The sequence below is a fragment of the Pteropus alecto genome, unplaced genomic scaffold (genome assembly GCF_000325575.1).
Source record: "Pteropus alecto unplaced genomic scaffold, ASM32557v1 scaffold155, whole genome shotgun sequence".
Taxonomy (NCBI): Eukaryota; Metazoa; Chordata; class Mammalia; order Chiroptera; family Pteropodidae; genus Pteropus; species Pteropus alecto.
Window position 1 is genome coordinate 14,859,275 of NW_006438113.1, and position 13,085 is coordinate 14,872,359.

Genomic DNA, 13,085 nt, shown 5'->3' on the forward strand with positions numbered 1-13,085 from the left:
TGTTGCTTTTACTTCCTTTGCCTTTGAGGTCAAATTCATAAAATTCTCTTTAAGTCCAACATCCTTGAGTTTAGTTTCTATGTTTTCTTCTATGCATTTTTGTGCATTTTATTGTTCCAGGTCTTATATTCAGGTCCTTAATCTATTTTGAGTTAATTTTGGTGTGTGGTGATAGACAACAGTCTAGTTTCGTTCTTTTGCAGGTGGCTTTCCAGTTTTCCCAGCACCATTTATTGAAGAGGCTTTCCTTTCCCCACTGTATGTTTTTGGCTTTTTTGTTGAACATTATTTGCCCATATAAATATGGGTTTACTTCTGGACTCTCAATTCTGTTCCACTGGTCCGTGTGTTTGTTTTTCTGCCAATACCATGCTGTTTTGATTATTGTCGCTTTGTAGTATAATTTTAAGTTGGACAGAGTGATGCCTCCAGGCTCGTTCTTTTCTCTCAGGATGGCATTGACAGTTGGGGGTCTTTTGTGCTTCCATACAAATCTGGTGATTTTTTGTTCCATTTCTTTAAAAAATGCTGATGAGATTTTGATGGAGATTGCATTAAATCTGTATAATGCTTTAGGTAATAAGGTCATTTTAACTATGTTGATTCTTCCAATCCAAGAACACAGAATATCTTTCCATTTCTTTGTATCTTCTTCTTTTAATAGGGTCAATGATGTTTATTAAAATGGCACGCCAATTCCTCCCTGTTTCATAAAATGTCAGAATATGTGTGGGTTGGGGAAAGCTTTCAAAGAAAGCTTTTTAGGTAGTTATTGTTATATATGATTGATATGGTATTCAAATATTGTCTATGTTTAAAAAAATATATTTACCAAACCTTTGTCCTTTGGTGCTTTTGTATGTTTTCATCATCTTTACAGTTTGTGCCAACATCACTAACCCTTTTCTGTACCTTAAACCAGTTCCTCTTTCTGTCTTCCCTATTCTGTTAATGCTACTATCAAGTTTCTTAATCATCCTAGCAAAAAACTGTGCAGCAACTTTGACTTTTCCTATGTCTTGCCCTCCACATATCATACCTTAGGAAGCCTAGAAGATGCTTTCTCCTCTATTTCTCTCTGATCACAATGTTTTCATATTTGCACCAGCCCTCTGGATTGTTGATAAAACTTCATAACTGTCTTCCTTGTTGTCAGATCTATCAGTGTTTGCCTTCCCAATCATCCTATTAATCTCTCAGATTAATTTTCTAAAACATAGCTGTCACCAGTTTTTTATTATCCACTTTATTGTCTAAACTCTTTAGACCAAGATTAAAACTGTTCATGGTATAACTTTGCTCTCCTTCTCTAATGTTATTCATCAGTGACCTGCCATACAAGTGTTGAGGAGTCACGAGGAAGGGCTCAAGGATCTTAAGAGAGACAAACTGGACTACTCTTTGTTCTTTGAATATGTTCAATTTTTTAATGTGTCTTTGTGTGTTTGCTTTGGCACATGCTTAGCCATGTCATAAGACAGTTCAGTTCCCTCTCTTCCTGATAACCACTAACAAATATGGTCTGCCTTTCCTCTGTATCCCCAAGTTTTATTTATGTATTATATTTATTTTACCATTAAGTTCACATTCATCCCATTAAGTAATACATTCTTTGAGAAAGGGGATTGTTTTTTCTACACTTCTTTAGCCTCTAGCTAGTAGTTATCCTAAAAATGAGAGATAAAAAAGACTGATTTTTAAGTAGTTCTGCATCATTTATCATCTATATGGTGGAAAATGACATATCTAATGAACAAAACGGATAATCCCTAACTTCATAGAGTTTACATTCTAGTGGGGAGAAACTGATAAGGAAAACATTTTATATATGAAATAAGTCGTGTGTGTGTGTGTGTGTGTGCGCGTAATGCCAATAAATGCTGTGGAAATAAATTTAAATTAAAATAGAGAAATGAGAGAGTGAGTTTTGGTAGAGATGAGGTTGGAATGGGTGGTAATTTTAAATATTATAGCCAGGGAAGGCCTCCTTGGAAAGGTGATATCTATGTAACTACCTGAAGGAAGGGAGAGAATGAGGAACACCTAAGAGAGAAGTAGTACAAGCAGGAAGAACAGGATGTGCAAAAGCCTGGAGGAGAGCATGACTGGTATTTATGAGGAATAAAGAAGCTAGTGTGACTGAAGGGAGTCCTAGGAGTTGAGGCCAGAGATATAATAGGAAACCAATAGACTGTTATAAGAATTTCTCTAAGTGATATGTGAAGCCATTGAAGGGTTTGGGGATAAGAAGTAACAAGATTTGTTGTCGGTTTTAAAGGATTGCTTTAGCTGCCATGTTAAGAATAGACAGTAGGGGGCATGAGAGAGCAGGGAGACCAGGAAATTAATCAAGGTTTGTAGACAGAGGACGGTGTTGCTATTTAATGAAATAAGAGAAGGCTGTAGGAGTAGCATGTTTGCAAAGAAAGATGAGGATTAAGTTTTAGATAGGATAAATAGATACCAATTAGATATACAGGTGGAGATGTTAGAAACATAAAAAGAGTTGGGTAGTCAGTGGGAAGGGCTGGAGACTGGGAGTCATCACTACATAGATGATATTTAAAACTATGAGCTTGGATGAAATCTCCAAGAATGAGTGTAATTATAGAAGAGACTCATGGACTAAGCCCTGAGACACTTCAACATCTGTAGGTTGGGCAGTTTAGTAGACACCAGCTGAGTAGAGAGAGAAGAAATACTTGGATGTTTAAATCACTAGACTTGTCAGTTATCATCTAGATCAACTTTTCATCCTTGATCTGGATTGAGGTTTTTTTTTTTTTTATGGCGATTTTAGTTTTATTTAAGACACTGCATTTTCCACTTTACCATACAGTTCTTATAAAGCGCATTGTTATTTCCTTTCCTTGTTCACTTACTCCATATTCAAGTATCAAGAATGCCCAAGTTATTTACTTTATAGCAACTCAAAAATATGGAATGAATGCGTCACAAATTTGCAGGTCATCCTTGCACAGGGGCCATGCTAATCTCTGTATTGTTCCAATTTTAGTATATGTGCTGCCCAAGTGAGCACTGGATTGAGTTTTGGAGGTGGGGCCATTGAGTGATAAATTAAACCTGTAAGGTGCATCTCATTAGGAATGGAACTGGATGAGAAGAGGTGTACCAGTACAGCCTATAGGACAGGAGAAAAAAAAATACACATTAGCACTAGGAACTGGGGCAGTTTTGCTAGTTATGTAATATAAAAATACAGACATTTCTTTTTCTTTGTAACATAAAAAAACCTTAGGGGCTTTTTCTTTGTATTTTTTATTGTGATAAAATATACTTCCTATAGTTTACCATTTTAACCATTTTTAAGTGTACAATTCAGTAGCATTAATTACATTCATAATGTGCAATCATCCCTACTTTGGGGAGCTTTTGATTCTTCACATGTAAAAGAAAAATAATGATATTATATGGACCTATATTTTCTGGTAGAAATTGAAAATTGGGAACATGAAGAAAATAAACTTGAAATCTGGACTCATCATTAGTGATGAAATGTGGCTAGAAACACTTTGCAGAGGCATCTATGGAAGGAGAAAGAGGAGACCAGTGTCAGTAAGAGAAGGTTGGAGTAAGTATTGTGGAAAATTATGTAATTTCTGAAAGAGAGGACAAAAATTCAGAACAACTTGAGTCACACAGACTAGGAATGAATTTTGCCCAGGCTGGAAGGGATGAGGGGCTCATAGTTAGAAATAGTGCCTATAAGGAAGGAGTGGTTAAGAAACAGTCTTGGAATGCAACGGGCCAGGGAGTAGGAACTGGGAGTTTCTAAGGGTTTAGGGCAGACTTGGGGTTGGTTGGGGAGTAGAGCTCGGTGGTATTTGAGAGCTAAGCAGAAGGCACAGATTTGGAAAGGCCTCACCAGGCAAAAAGTATTTATGTAATTTGTAGGGAGGGCTCCAAAGAAAGAATCTGCTTTAGCAATATTTCTGTGGCAGAGGTGATAGGGGTGGAGTGAAAGCTTAGTGGGGGGTTAGGGAGAGCAGAAATTGAGGTTCAGTGAGGAGCTCTGAGAAGACAGCTGATTTGGTAGGACATGGTGCAATTTCAGAGGTTACTGGAGAGTCAGCAACCAAAGGCTGGTTTTGGAAAGGTTCACCTTAGGCAAGTCATATGCTGGCTGGAAAATTACTGCTTGGCTATCACCCAGGGGAACATAGGCTATAGCCCAGGGGAACATAGGCTATAGCCCATGGGAACATGAAATTCTAACAATAAACTTTCCGCTTCTGTACCCCCGCTTGCACAACCTACCTGTGGGTTGACAGTTAGTAAACAGAAGAAAAATAGACTTTTGTGTTAAGACAGAATGAGGAATGGGATTTAGGGCTTAAAAACCCTGTACCTCTACATTTCCGGGCTGCTTAATTTGGGTCTGCGTACCCCTGGCAGACCCAGCTAGCTGAATAAAGAGTATAACTCACTGATTTCTGGTGGTCCTGTGTCTTCCTGGGGCTGGCGGCTACAACAGTCAGAAGACTGCCCCATGGGCGGTTACAGGTCAATTGCCAATACAAGTCAATGGACAGGAGAGGGCTTTCTGAGTTGGTGGGTTTTGCCGGGACCTTCCCACTGGCCACGCTTCGCTTCTAGCGCGTCAACAGAAGAGGCGTGAAAGCGAACGCAGGCGTCAGGATGTGGGGTGAGGCTGCGTGGGGGAGGCGACCAGCTTCTGAGACTCGCGCTTCGGCACCGCGCCCCTGGCCCCGCCCCTGGCGTACGCCATCATGCCGCGCCGCCTGTGGTGTCCCGCCCCGCCCGCACAGCGATCTGCACCAGCCTGTCAGCCCCAGATGTCCTAGACCCCGGCTCTTGGTTTGTAAATCGGCGACTAAAGCTCCCGACACAGCGCTGGTCCTGATGGCGGCGGCGACGACGGCGGCCCTGGCAGCAGCCGACTCCCCTCCAGCGATGCCTCAAGCAGGAGGGCCCACGGCCCGCCGCGACTTCTACTGGCTGCGCTCCTTTCTGGCGGGAGGTGGGTGTCTGCCGAGAAGACGCGGCCACACTCGGATGGCAGGGACAGGACCTGGATGGAGCAGGTCGGATGCATGCGGCCGTTCTGACATTCTTGGGCAATAGCTGCTTCAATGCTCTGCCAGATGTTTACCTTGACCTACTGTCACCTTTTTCTAATTAATAATCACTCGACTAGTGACAGCAGGGTCCTGGGGAGGAAAGGCCTCTAGCTGTCGTGGAGCGGCTGAGGACGTGGAAGGGCTGAACCAGGCACCCATTCTTCAGGTTTGGATGGCAGGGAAAAGAGAGAAGTCTCTTACAAAGACCCCAGGGTTTCAGTGAAACATTCTGGCACCCCTTTCTTTTTTAAAAACCATAGATGGCCTAGTATAGCCTTGGATTTTGCTGTTTGCCTAAAAGAAACCAAATACTGGAGTTCAGCTTTTTAAAAATGATTGGGAAATTGTGCAAAACTGTCAACAACCAAAACTGGCTCCAACTCTGTCACAGTTGCTTAACAGATAGCTACCTACTTGGCAAGTGCCGCTCTACTTTTGGTGTGACTGTGGGGCCAGAAGGTTCATATTGTCTCTCAGAAATTTCCTCTGTCTTCCCATAATGAGGTATTTCAATATCTACCCCTGCTTAATTGATTGTCTGGGTTGTCACAACTCAATTATTTGTTAAGCCTGGGAATTTTTAAAAATCTAATATTATGAGGACTTGTAGAAAGATAATATCTGTATACTGCAGTAGTATTAGGAATTTAATTATTTTGTTCTACTGATGAAAAGGACATTCACTTATACAAGGAACATTTGAGTGCCTGCTATGTGCCCACTACATGCTCATTGCACATCAGAGAACAAAACAAAGACCCTGAAGTTTACATTGGTTGGGAGTTGTGAGGAGAAAGACAATAAACAAAATAAAAAAGTAAGTTATGTAGTATGTTAGAGATGATGAATGCAATTGGAAGAAGTAAGGAGAGTGGACAAGGAAATGGAGAGGCTAATTGGTGCATATTACATAAGGTTGTGTTAAGCCTCATTGAGAGGATTACATTTGATTAGACTTGAAGAAGTGAGAGAGTTTAGCAAGTTGATGTCTCAGTAAGAGCATTTCAGGCAGAGGGAGAGAAATGCTAAAGCAAAGGCTTCAAAGTAGGAGAGGGCCTGGCTTGTTCAAAGAAAAGTAGCGATACCTATGTAACTGGAGCCAAATGGTGTTGATGGAGGAAAGAGGTTGGAGAGGTAAAGGGAGGCAGAAAATGAAGGGCTTCACATACCATTGTAAAGATTCTGATTTTTACTTGGAGTGAAGTAGTGAATTAGACCATTACAGGTCTTGAGCAGAGAAGTGAGATGATGTGATATATTTCAAAATGATCACTTTGGCTTCTTGGTGAGAATAACCATAGGAGGGTAAATATGGAAGTAAGGAGACCAGTTTGGAGGTTGTTGCAATAATTCAGATGATGGATGGTGGCTTGGATCAGCTTACTAACAGGAGAGGTGGTAGAAAATTGTGATTTAGATATAGATCGAATAAATAATATTCTCACAGACTAGAGATGGAATAAGGAAGAGAAGTCAAGGGAGACATATTTGGGTTTGAGCAACTGAAAGGATGAAGCTCTCATTGACTGTTATGGGAAGGCTGTAGTTGGAGCAACTTTCATGATGGAGGAGATGAGGAGTTCAGTTTTAGACTTGTTACATTTTATGATATTGACTAGATATTGAAATAGAGTCATGGTGCATGTAAGCGAGGATAGCAACCAGGACTCTCATATTCTGCTGGTACTAATGTAAAGTGATATAACCACTTTGGGGAACTAGTTGAGCAGTTACCTATGAAACTGAACATTTGTATGCCATATTCAATATTTCCGTTGCTAGATATATACCAACGTATATATTTCTGTTCCTGACTGAAATATTCATGGTAGCCCCAAACCAGAAGCAACCTAAATGCCCATTACTGCTAGAATATATAACTAAAATATAGTATAATCACACAATGAAATACTGTTCAGCACTGAAAATGAATTAATTCCTGCCACATGCAACAGTGGATGAATAATATTGGAGAGAAGAAGTCAGACACAAAGCAAGCCATACTGTGTGATTTTATTTATATAAAGTTCAAAAACAGTGAAAACTAAGTCCATGTCGTTAGAAGTCAGAAGGCTGATTGGTTGTCTCTGAGAAGGAGGGGCAAATAGTGATTTTGGGAGTACAGAAGAAGGACTGTAATGTGGGGAGGCTGATAATGTTTCATTTCTTGATTTGGGTGGTCCTTACGTGGATGTATTCACCTTGTAGTATGTAATTCATTAATAGGCATACTTATGATTTGTGTACTTTTTTCTATATATCTTACAGTTATTTATTACACAAAACCTATTAAAAAGAGGAAAAGAATTGGAGACAGCATATACTGAAAACTGCAAAGGAATCTTGATTAAGTTGTTTATTTTTTAGAAGTTTGTGTAGTTTCTTTGTTTTTTGTTTCTTTACATAGCGATATTGTTTTAAAATCAGGTTTATTAAGGTATCATTTATATAGAGTAAAATTCACCCTTAATTTAAATGCATATTCAACTTATATTTTCAATTTGTGATAGGTTTATCAGATATAACCCCACTGAAAGTCAACTCCATCGTTTTAATGGAAACCAAATCAGAGATCACAGAGTGTGTGGGCATTTGTACATGTAGGATACTTTACAAAAGTGTTTTAGTTCATTTGGGCTGCTGTAACAAAAATATCACAATCTGGGTGGCTTGTAAACAACAAACATTTATTTTTCGTAGTTCTGGAAACTGGGAAGTTGAAGATCATAACGCCAGGAGATTCAGTGTCTGGTGAGGACCTGCTTCCTCATGGACAGCACTTTCTTGCTGTGTTTTCACAAGGTGGAAGGGGTCAGAGGTCTCTTTGGGGCCTAGTTTATAAGGGCACTAATCCTATTCATGAGGGCTCTACCTTCATGACCTAATTACCTCCTAAAATTCTCACCTCTAAATACAATCACGTTGGAAATTAGTTTTCAACATATGAATTTGGGGGGCAGGACACAAACAACATAGCAAAAAGTATATATTGTCACCTTAGAAGCATGCCAAGCTAGTAGGGCTGGCCTGTATGTATGCACTTTACTGTCATCCACATGTCTGCATAGTGGCATATGGTAGGGACCAAATACATAATTGCTGAATGTATGAATGAATGAATGAATGAACTTTGGGGTAAAAGTTCATTATTTTAATGCAAAAGTTATGCAGAAGAAGAGGAGGTTACTTCAAACAGAGCCTTACAGTTGAGTAAATACCTTCAAGTGTCTGTTTCCATAACCACATTTAGCAAGATTCTTGGTGTTCATCAGGTAATAGGGGGCAGATTTACATTCTTAAAACTTATTTTTAAGTATGATATATTCAGTTATCATGTTACAAGGAATGACAGCCAGTCATCTACATAGCCCTTCTACTGGGCAGTTCCACCCATGGAGATCACAGGGTGTGTTAGCTGAACAAATAATGATTTCCATCTGGAAATAAATGGTATACAATTTCTTCCTGACCTCTTAACATTTTTTTAGGTATTGCTGGATGCTGTGCAAAAACAACAGTTGCTCCTTTGGATCGAGTAAAGGTTTTATTACAAGCTCACAATCACCATTACAAACACTTAGGTGAGTTAATAGAAGCTAAAAACTAAAATTGAATGAAAATATTACCCATCTTGGTTTTCAGTTGAATTATAGTGGAAAGAAGACAAAAAGGAAGTTCAAGTTCGGGGGCAAATTTTGCAAGGATGTCTCTCTTATCCATTTTAATATTTTCATTTGTAATAGTGGTTATACATTATCGTATTAGGGTACTGGTATCCTCTAAACCAAAATCTTTGAATCATTGAAATACATACTGTTTGTTTATTGGGATTAATGTGTCACATCTTTCACAGACACATTAACAGCTCCACCTGATTTTTTAAAAAATCTAATCAGTGATGGAGATAAGGTTTATTCCTTTAAACACTGTTAAACATGCCTTCTAGAAATCTTAGTGCAAGCAGAATCCAATGCAGTCAGTATATATGCATTGTTAAAAAAATATCAAGCCTTTAGTTGTTCCTTACAAACATAAAAATCAGCCATTTAATTAACATAGACACTAACAATGCATCAGTGGTCAGAGTAAGAATTTTTAATAACCTTTTTGGAGGACATTTTGGTAATATGTATCAAAAAAGAGATATACTCTTTAGCCTTGCAATTCTAGTTCCAGGAGGTTATTTTAAGAAAGTGCTAATCAGAATTGTGCTCAAGATGTATATATAAAAGAAAGTATTATTTATGTTAATAAAAAATATTTATTGGCTAAATATTATAAAAGAATATTAATTGGCTAAGAACAATATTCATAATGTATTAAATGAAAAATATTTCAAGATGGGTGAATCATATTGCATTTTATATAAATAAACATGTGCTGAGACAAAAGGATAGAAGGGCAAACATTAACATGAAGCGGTTAATTTTCAGTGGTGAGATTTAGAGAAAATTTTTTTCCTCTAAGCTAATTTGTAATACATACTGAACTTATATTACTTTTTCAATTAGAGGGGAAAAAGATTTAAAAGAAAAAAAATTACTGTGGACAGAGACCAAGAAAAAAATTAGGTTAAGGCAGCTAACTTATACCCTCCATTGCTTTACAGTTTCATGCTTCAGTAGATAGGAATGATGTGTTCTCTGCATGATCTATGCAACATCACTGTGTAAGAAAGATGGTTACCAGAGTGAATAAGAATCAATTACTTTTCCAATTAGGTTTTTAAAATGTGGTTTTTCTCAAAAAATGGAATGGATATTTATGTTATATATTAATCATAGTTCATTTTCTCAATATTTTAAATACTAAATCTGTACTTAAAATTAAAAGAAAAAAATTGCTACCATCTCTGTCTAGCAATGAATTCCGTATCTTCACATTATACTGCTCATGTATAGAAAGAATCAGACCTTTGAAGTTATTGAGATTATATAAAACTCGAAAGAAGGAAATGATTCTCTTTTGTTATCTACATTGAGGGCGAAAGGAGATGAATTATATTATCCAATATCTCGGAGTGCTTCACAATGACCCACCATGCGAATGTCCAAGCAGGATTGTTTTATTTCTTTAACCTCCTTCCCATGCTGATGTATGTTGTTTTGTTTCCTGATTTGTAATCATTAGATTACATATTCACATTAGATTTCACGCTCTCCAGGACTGCATGCTACGGGCTGCAGTGTACCCTACAAGGCATGCAAAATTTGAACTGGAATTCCTGGAGTGCAACAATGAACTGTTGGTGTGGTATATAGAGTTTCATGTAGCTTTAAAATAGACAAGCCAAAAACAAAGAAGGTGGTGTTGGATTTTTAAATTTTCTTTTAAAAATGTCTTTGGACATTTTAGGTACCTCCCTTTTTATATGTATGCGTAAGAGCATAAGATAGTTTTTAAAATTTTGCTTTTTAAAGCATGAATTTTTGCAGTCAAATTAAAGATGAAGATGTGCTATTGATTAAAACTTCTACTTTAGCTTCTTTTACAAAATATGGGACATTACTTCCAAGGCAACAAAAACTACTTTCTATTTTTGAGTCAAAATTATTGTGGCCAAATGAAAAGGAAGGAGCATGGTAATTAGAATTTCTCCTTCCCTCAATTTGCAATGTTAGTGTAAAGAATTTTTTCCTGTGATATACTACAAATCTTTGACCTCTATTTAACTTTACACAGTCAAATGTGATATAAAAATAGTAGATAAATTATAATAAGATTCTTTAAAAGTCTTTACTTTTAATTTTGTTTTTTTTTTACATTTTATTTACTTTAATTTTTGAATGTGTAATATATTCACAAGCTCATAATTCAAAAAGTACAAAAGCATATGTCTTTCTCCCTCCATTACTCCCTCATTGGAATCAAGCATTTTTACAAGTTTCTTCCGTTTACTTTCAGAGCTAATAAATACATATGCAAACATATGTTTATATTTTACCAAATATTAGTTCCTTCTACTCTTAGTTTGATAAAGTAAAGATATAGAGAAGGATTTAAATAACACGTAAGCCTGATATAACAGATACACAGGGGACTTTGCACTCTGCAGAGAATACATATTCTTTCCAAACAGTTCTGTAACATTTCAAAAATTGGTCCAGTGTTATACCATAAAGAAAATCTCTGCAATAACTATGTATAGTGTCAGATCAGTATTAGACTTATCAGGGCAATCATTTTGTAAATTATATAAGTACGTAATCACTATTTTGAACACCTGAAATTAATATAATATTGTATGTCAACTGTAATTGAAAAAAAAATTTTAATTATTTTTTAAAATCTCAATTTCCCAAAGTAAAAATAGTGCAGGCTATAGGTTGAAGTTAAAAAAAACAATACGATTTCTCAGTAGATATTCGAAAGCCATTTGAAAACCTTTAACATCCATTTTTTATCTGTTTTTGTTATTTTGTTTTAGGTGAGATTTTTGTAAAAAGCATGTAGTTAAATATGACCTTTTAACAGAATTTGAGAATCTGTGGTTTTTAATAGAGAGAATTGTCATTCAGATTTTTTTACAATCATTGAGTTGTTCACTCACATTCTTATTTTGTTTTGTGTTTATTGTGATTTTCTTGTCCTCTCCAGCCCCGCTTTCCTGCTCTTTGCTTCCTGGATTTCCTTTTTTGAAAGTACTATATCTGTTTCATTTCTGGTAATAGTTTCTCTTAAAATGTTTGTGATAAAGAGTTTTAAAGAATAATAAAACATGTAGACTCACATAGAGCTTCGGAAAAAAAACATTATCAGTACAGTTGAAACCTCTTCTGTACTTCCCCTCATTAGCCTTCTGGTCCTTACTAGATAGCCATTGTTCTAAATTTGATTACCCTTAAGTCATTCTAAATACATTTGAATCAAATTAAACAGGGCTTAACTTTTACCCTCTCTCCCAGAAGGATGATGTCTTTAATAGAATTTCTTTTTTGGGGGAAGGGGTATACTTAGTTTTATTATTCATGTATTTTGGGAGAATTTTACATATTATACACATACCTATGTATGTATACATAATATAATTCTTTTTAATAGACTGTCCATTTAGATATTTGCTTATCAATAATGCTTTTAGGGTATATCTTTTCTTGGATGTTAATAAGTACCTACAATTTTAATTTCTGGGAAAGGATCAAAAGGTTACTTGTACTCTAAAATTCAAAATGAGCCTAGTGATTTGCTTTCATATTAGATCAAATTTTTGTTTGAAAAATTTGGAAAGGAACCTGAATTTAAATAGTTTAATAATGAAGTATGTGTGACATGTTTATGGGAAGTCTGTACTGCAAATAGGATTAGCGATTAGCATTAATAGAATAATAAATTAATTATTAGAATAATAAATAAGTTAATAGAATAATAAATATATCACTATATAGGATCAGAACTCCTGCTTTTGTTTATCAGTATTACTAATTAAAGAGTCCTAATAATGAAAATTTGCCCCCAAATTTAAATAGTTTTAATAGCTTTTTTATTCGTTTCATTTATTTAGTGGTATACGTGTGTAGCAAACCGTACATGATGCATCAGGGTCAGTCTCGGAGACTTTCTTGATCCTTCCAGATAGAGTTGATCATTTGCAGTACAATATCTGGGCCTTGAATATGTTTCTGTTAATATTTTTTAGATTGTTATAGTTTAATATGATTTGTGATAATTATAAATATAATTACTATCACTTATAGATTTTATATTTTTACATGCAGTATGTTTATGTAATTTGAACCCATAATGTATTTTAAGTAGGTTTAACTGTTATATAGAAATTACTGTTTATGTAATTCCTCAAGCAAAATTACATCATGAATGATGGCACAGTAATCTTTATCTGTGATTGTCATGAAAATTTGAATTTAGATAGTTTTCTCTGTTTTAATAGCATTTTTCTTCTAAAAATCTTTCTAAAAATAGGAGTATTTTCTGCATTGCGTGCTGTTCCCCAAAAGGAAGGATACCTTGGATTGTATAAAGGGA

At 36.2% G+C, this 13,085-nt stretch overlaps 1 protein-coding gene, 1 long non-coding RNA gene and 1 other non-coding gene across 5 annotated transcripts in view; 1 reads left to right on the forward strand and 2 right to left on the reverse strand.

The window, feature by feature from the left end:
- Positions 1 to 637: 637 nt before the first annotated feature.
- Positions 638 to 4,703, reverse strand: LOC112482675. The gene is made up of 2 exons (XR_003047384.1): positions 4,449 to 4,703; positions 638 to 3,142 (listed from the first exon to the last, which is right to left on the reverse strand). It is a non-coding gene; the product is annotated as an uncharacterized LOC112482675 (long non-coding RNA).
- Positions 2,933 to 3,040, reverse strand: LOC112482799. The gene has a single exon (XR_003047409.1). It is a non-coding gene; the product is annotated as a U6 spliceosomal RNA (small nuclear RNA).
- Positions 4,704 to 4,742: 39 nt separating the features above from the next.
- The window catches only part of SLC25A16 (solute carrier family 25 member 16), a 38,042-nt gene continuing 29,699 nt past the window's right edge, over positions 4,743 to 13,085 (forward strand). For 2 of the 3 annotated variants that reach the window (XM_025049360.1, XM_006915571.3), the window contains exons 1-3: positions 4,743 to 5,002; positions 8,591 to 8,683; positions 13,023 to 13,085. The exon at positions 13,023 to 13,085 is cut by the window's right edge and continues 53 nt beyond it. In XM_025049360.1, coding sequence (XP_024905128.1) covers positions 4,885 to 5,002; positions 8,591 to 8,683; positions 13,023 to 13,085 — 274 coding nt within the window. In that variant the 5' untranslated portion in view covers positions 4,743 to 4,884. The remainder of the gene's footprint in view (positions 5,003 to 8,590; positions 8,684 to 13,022) is intronic. The other variant, XM_025049359.1, reaches the window with a different exon arrangement.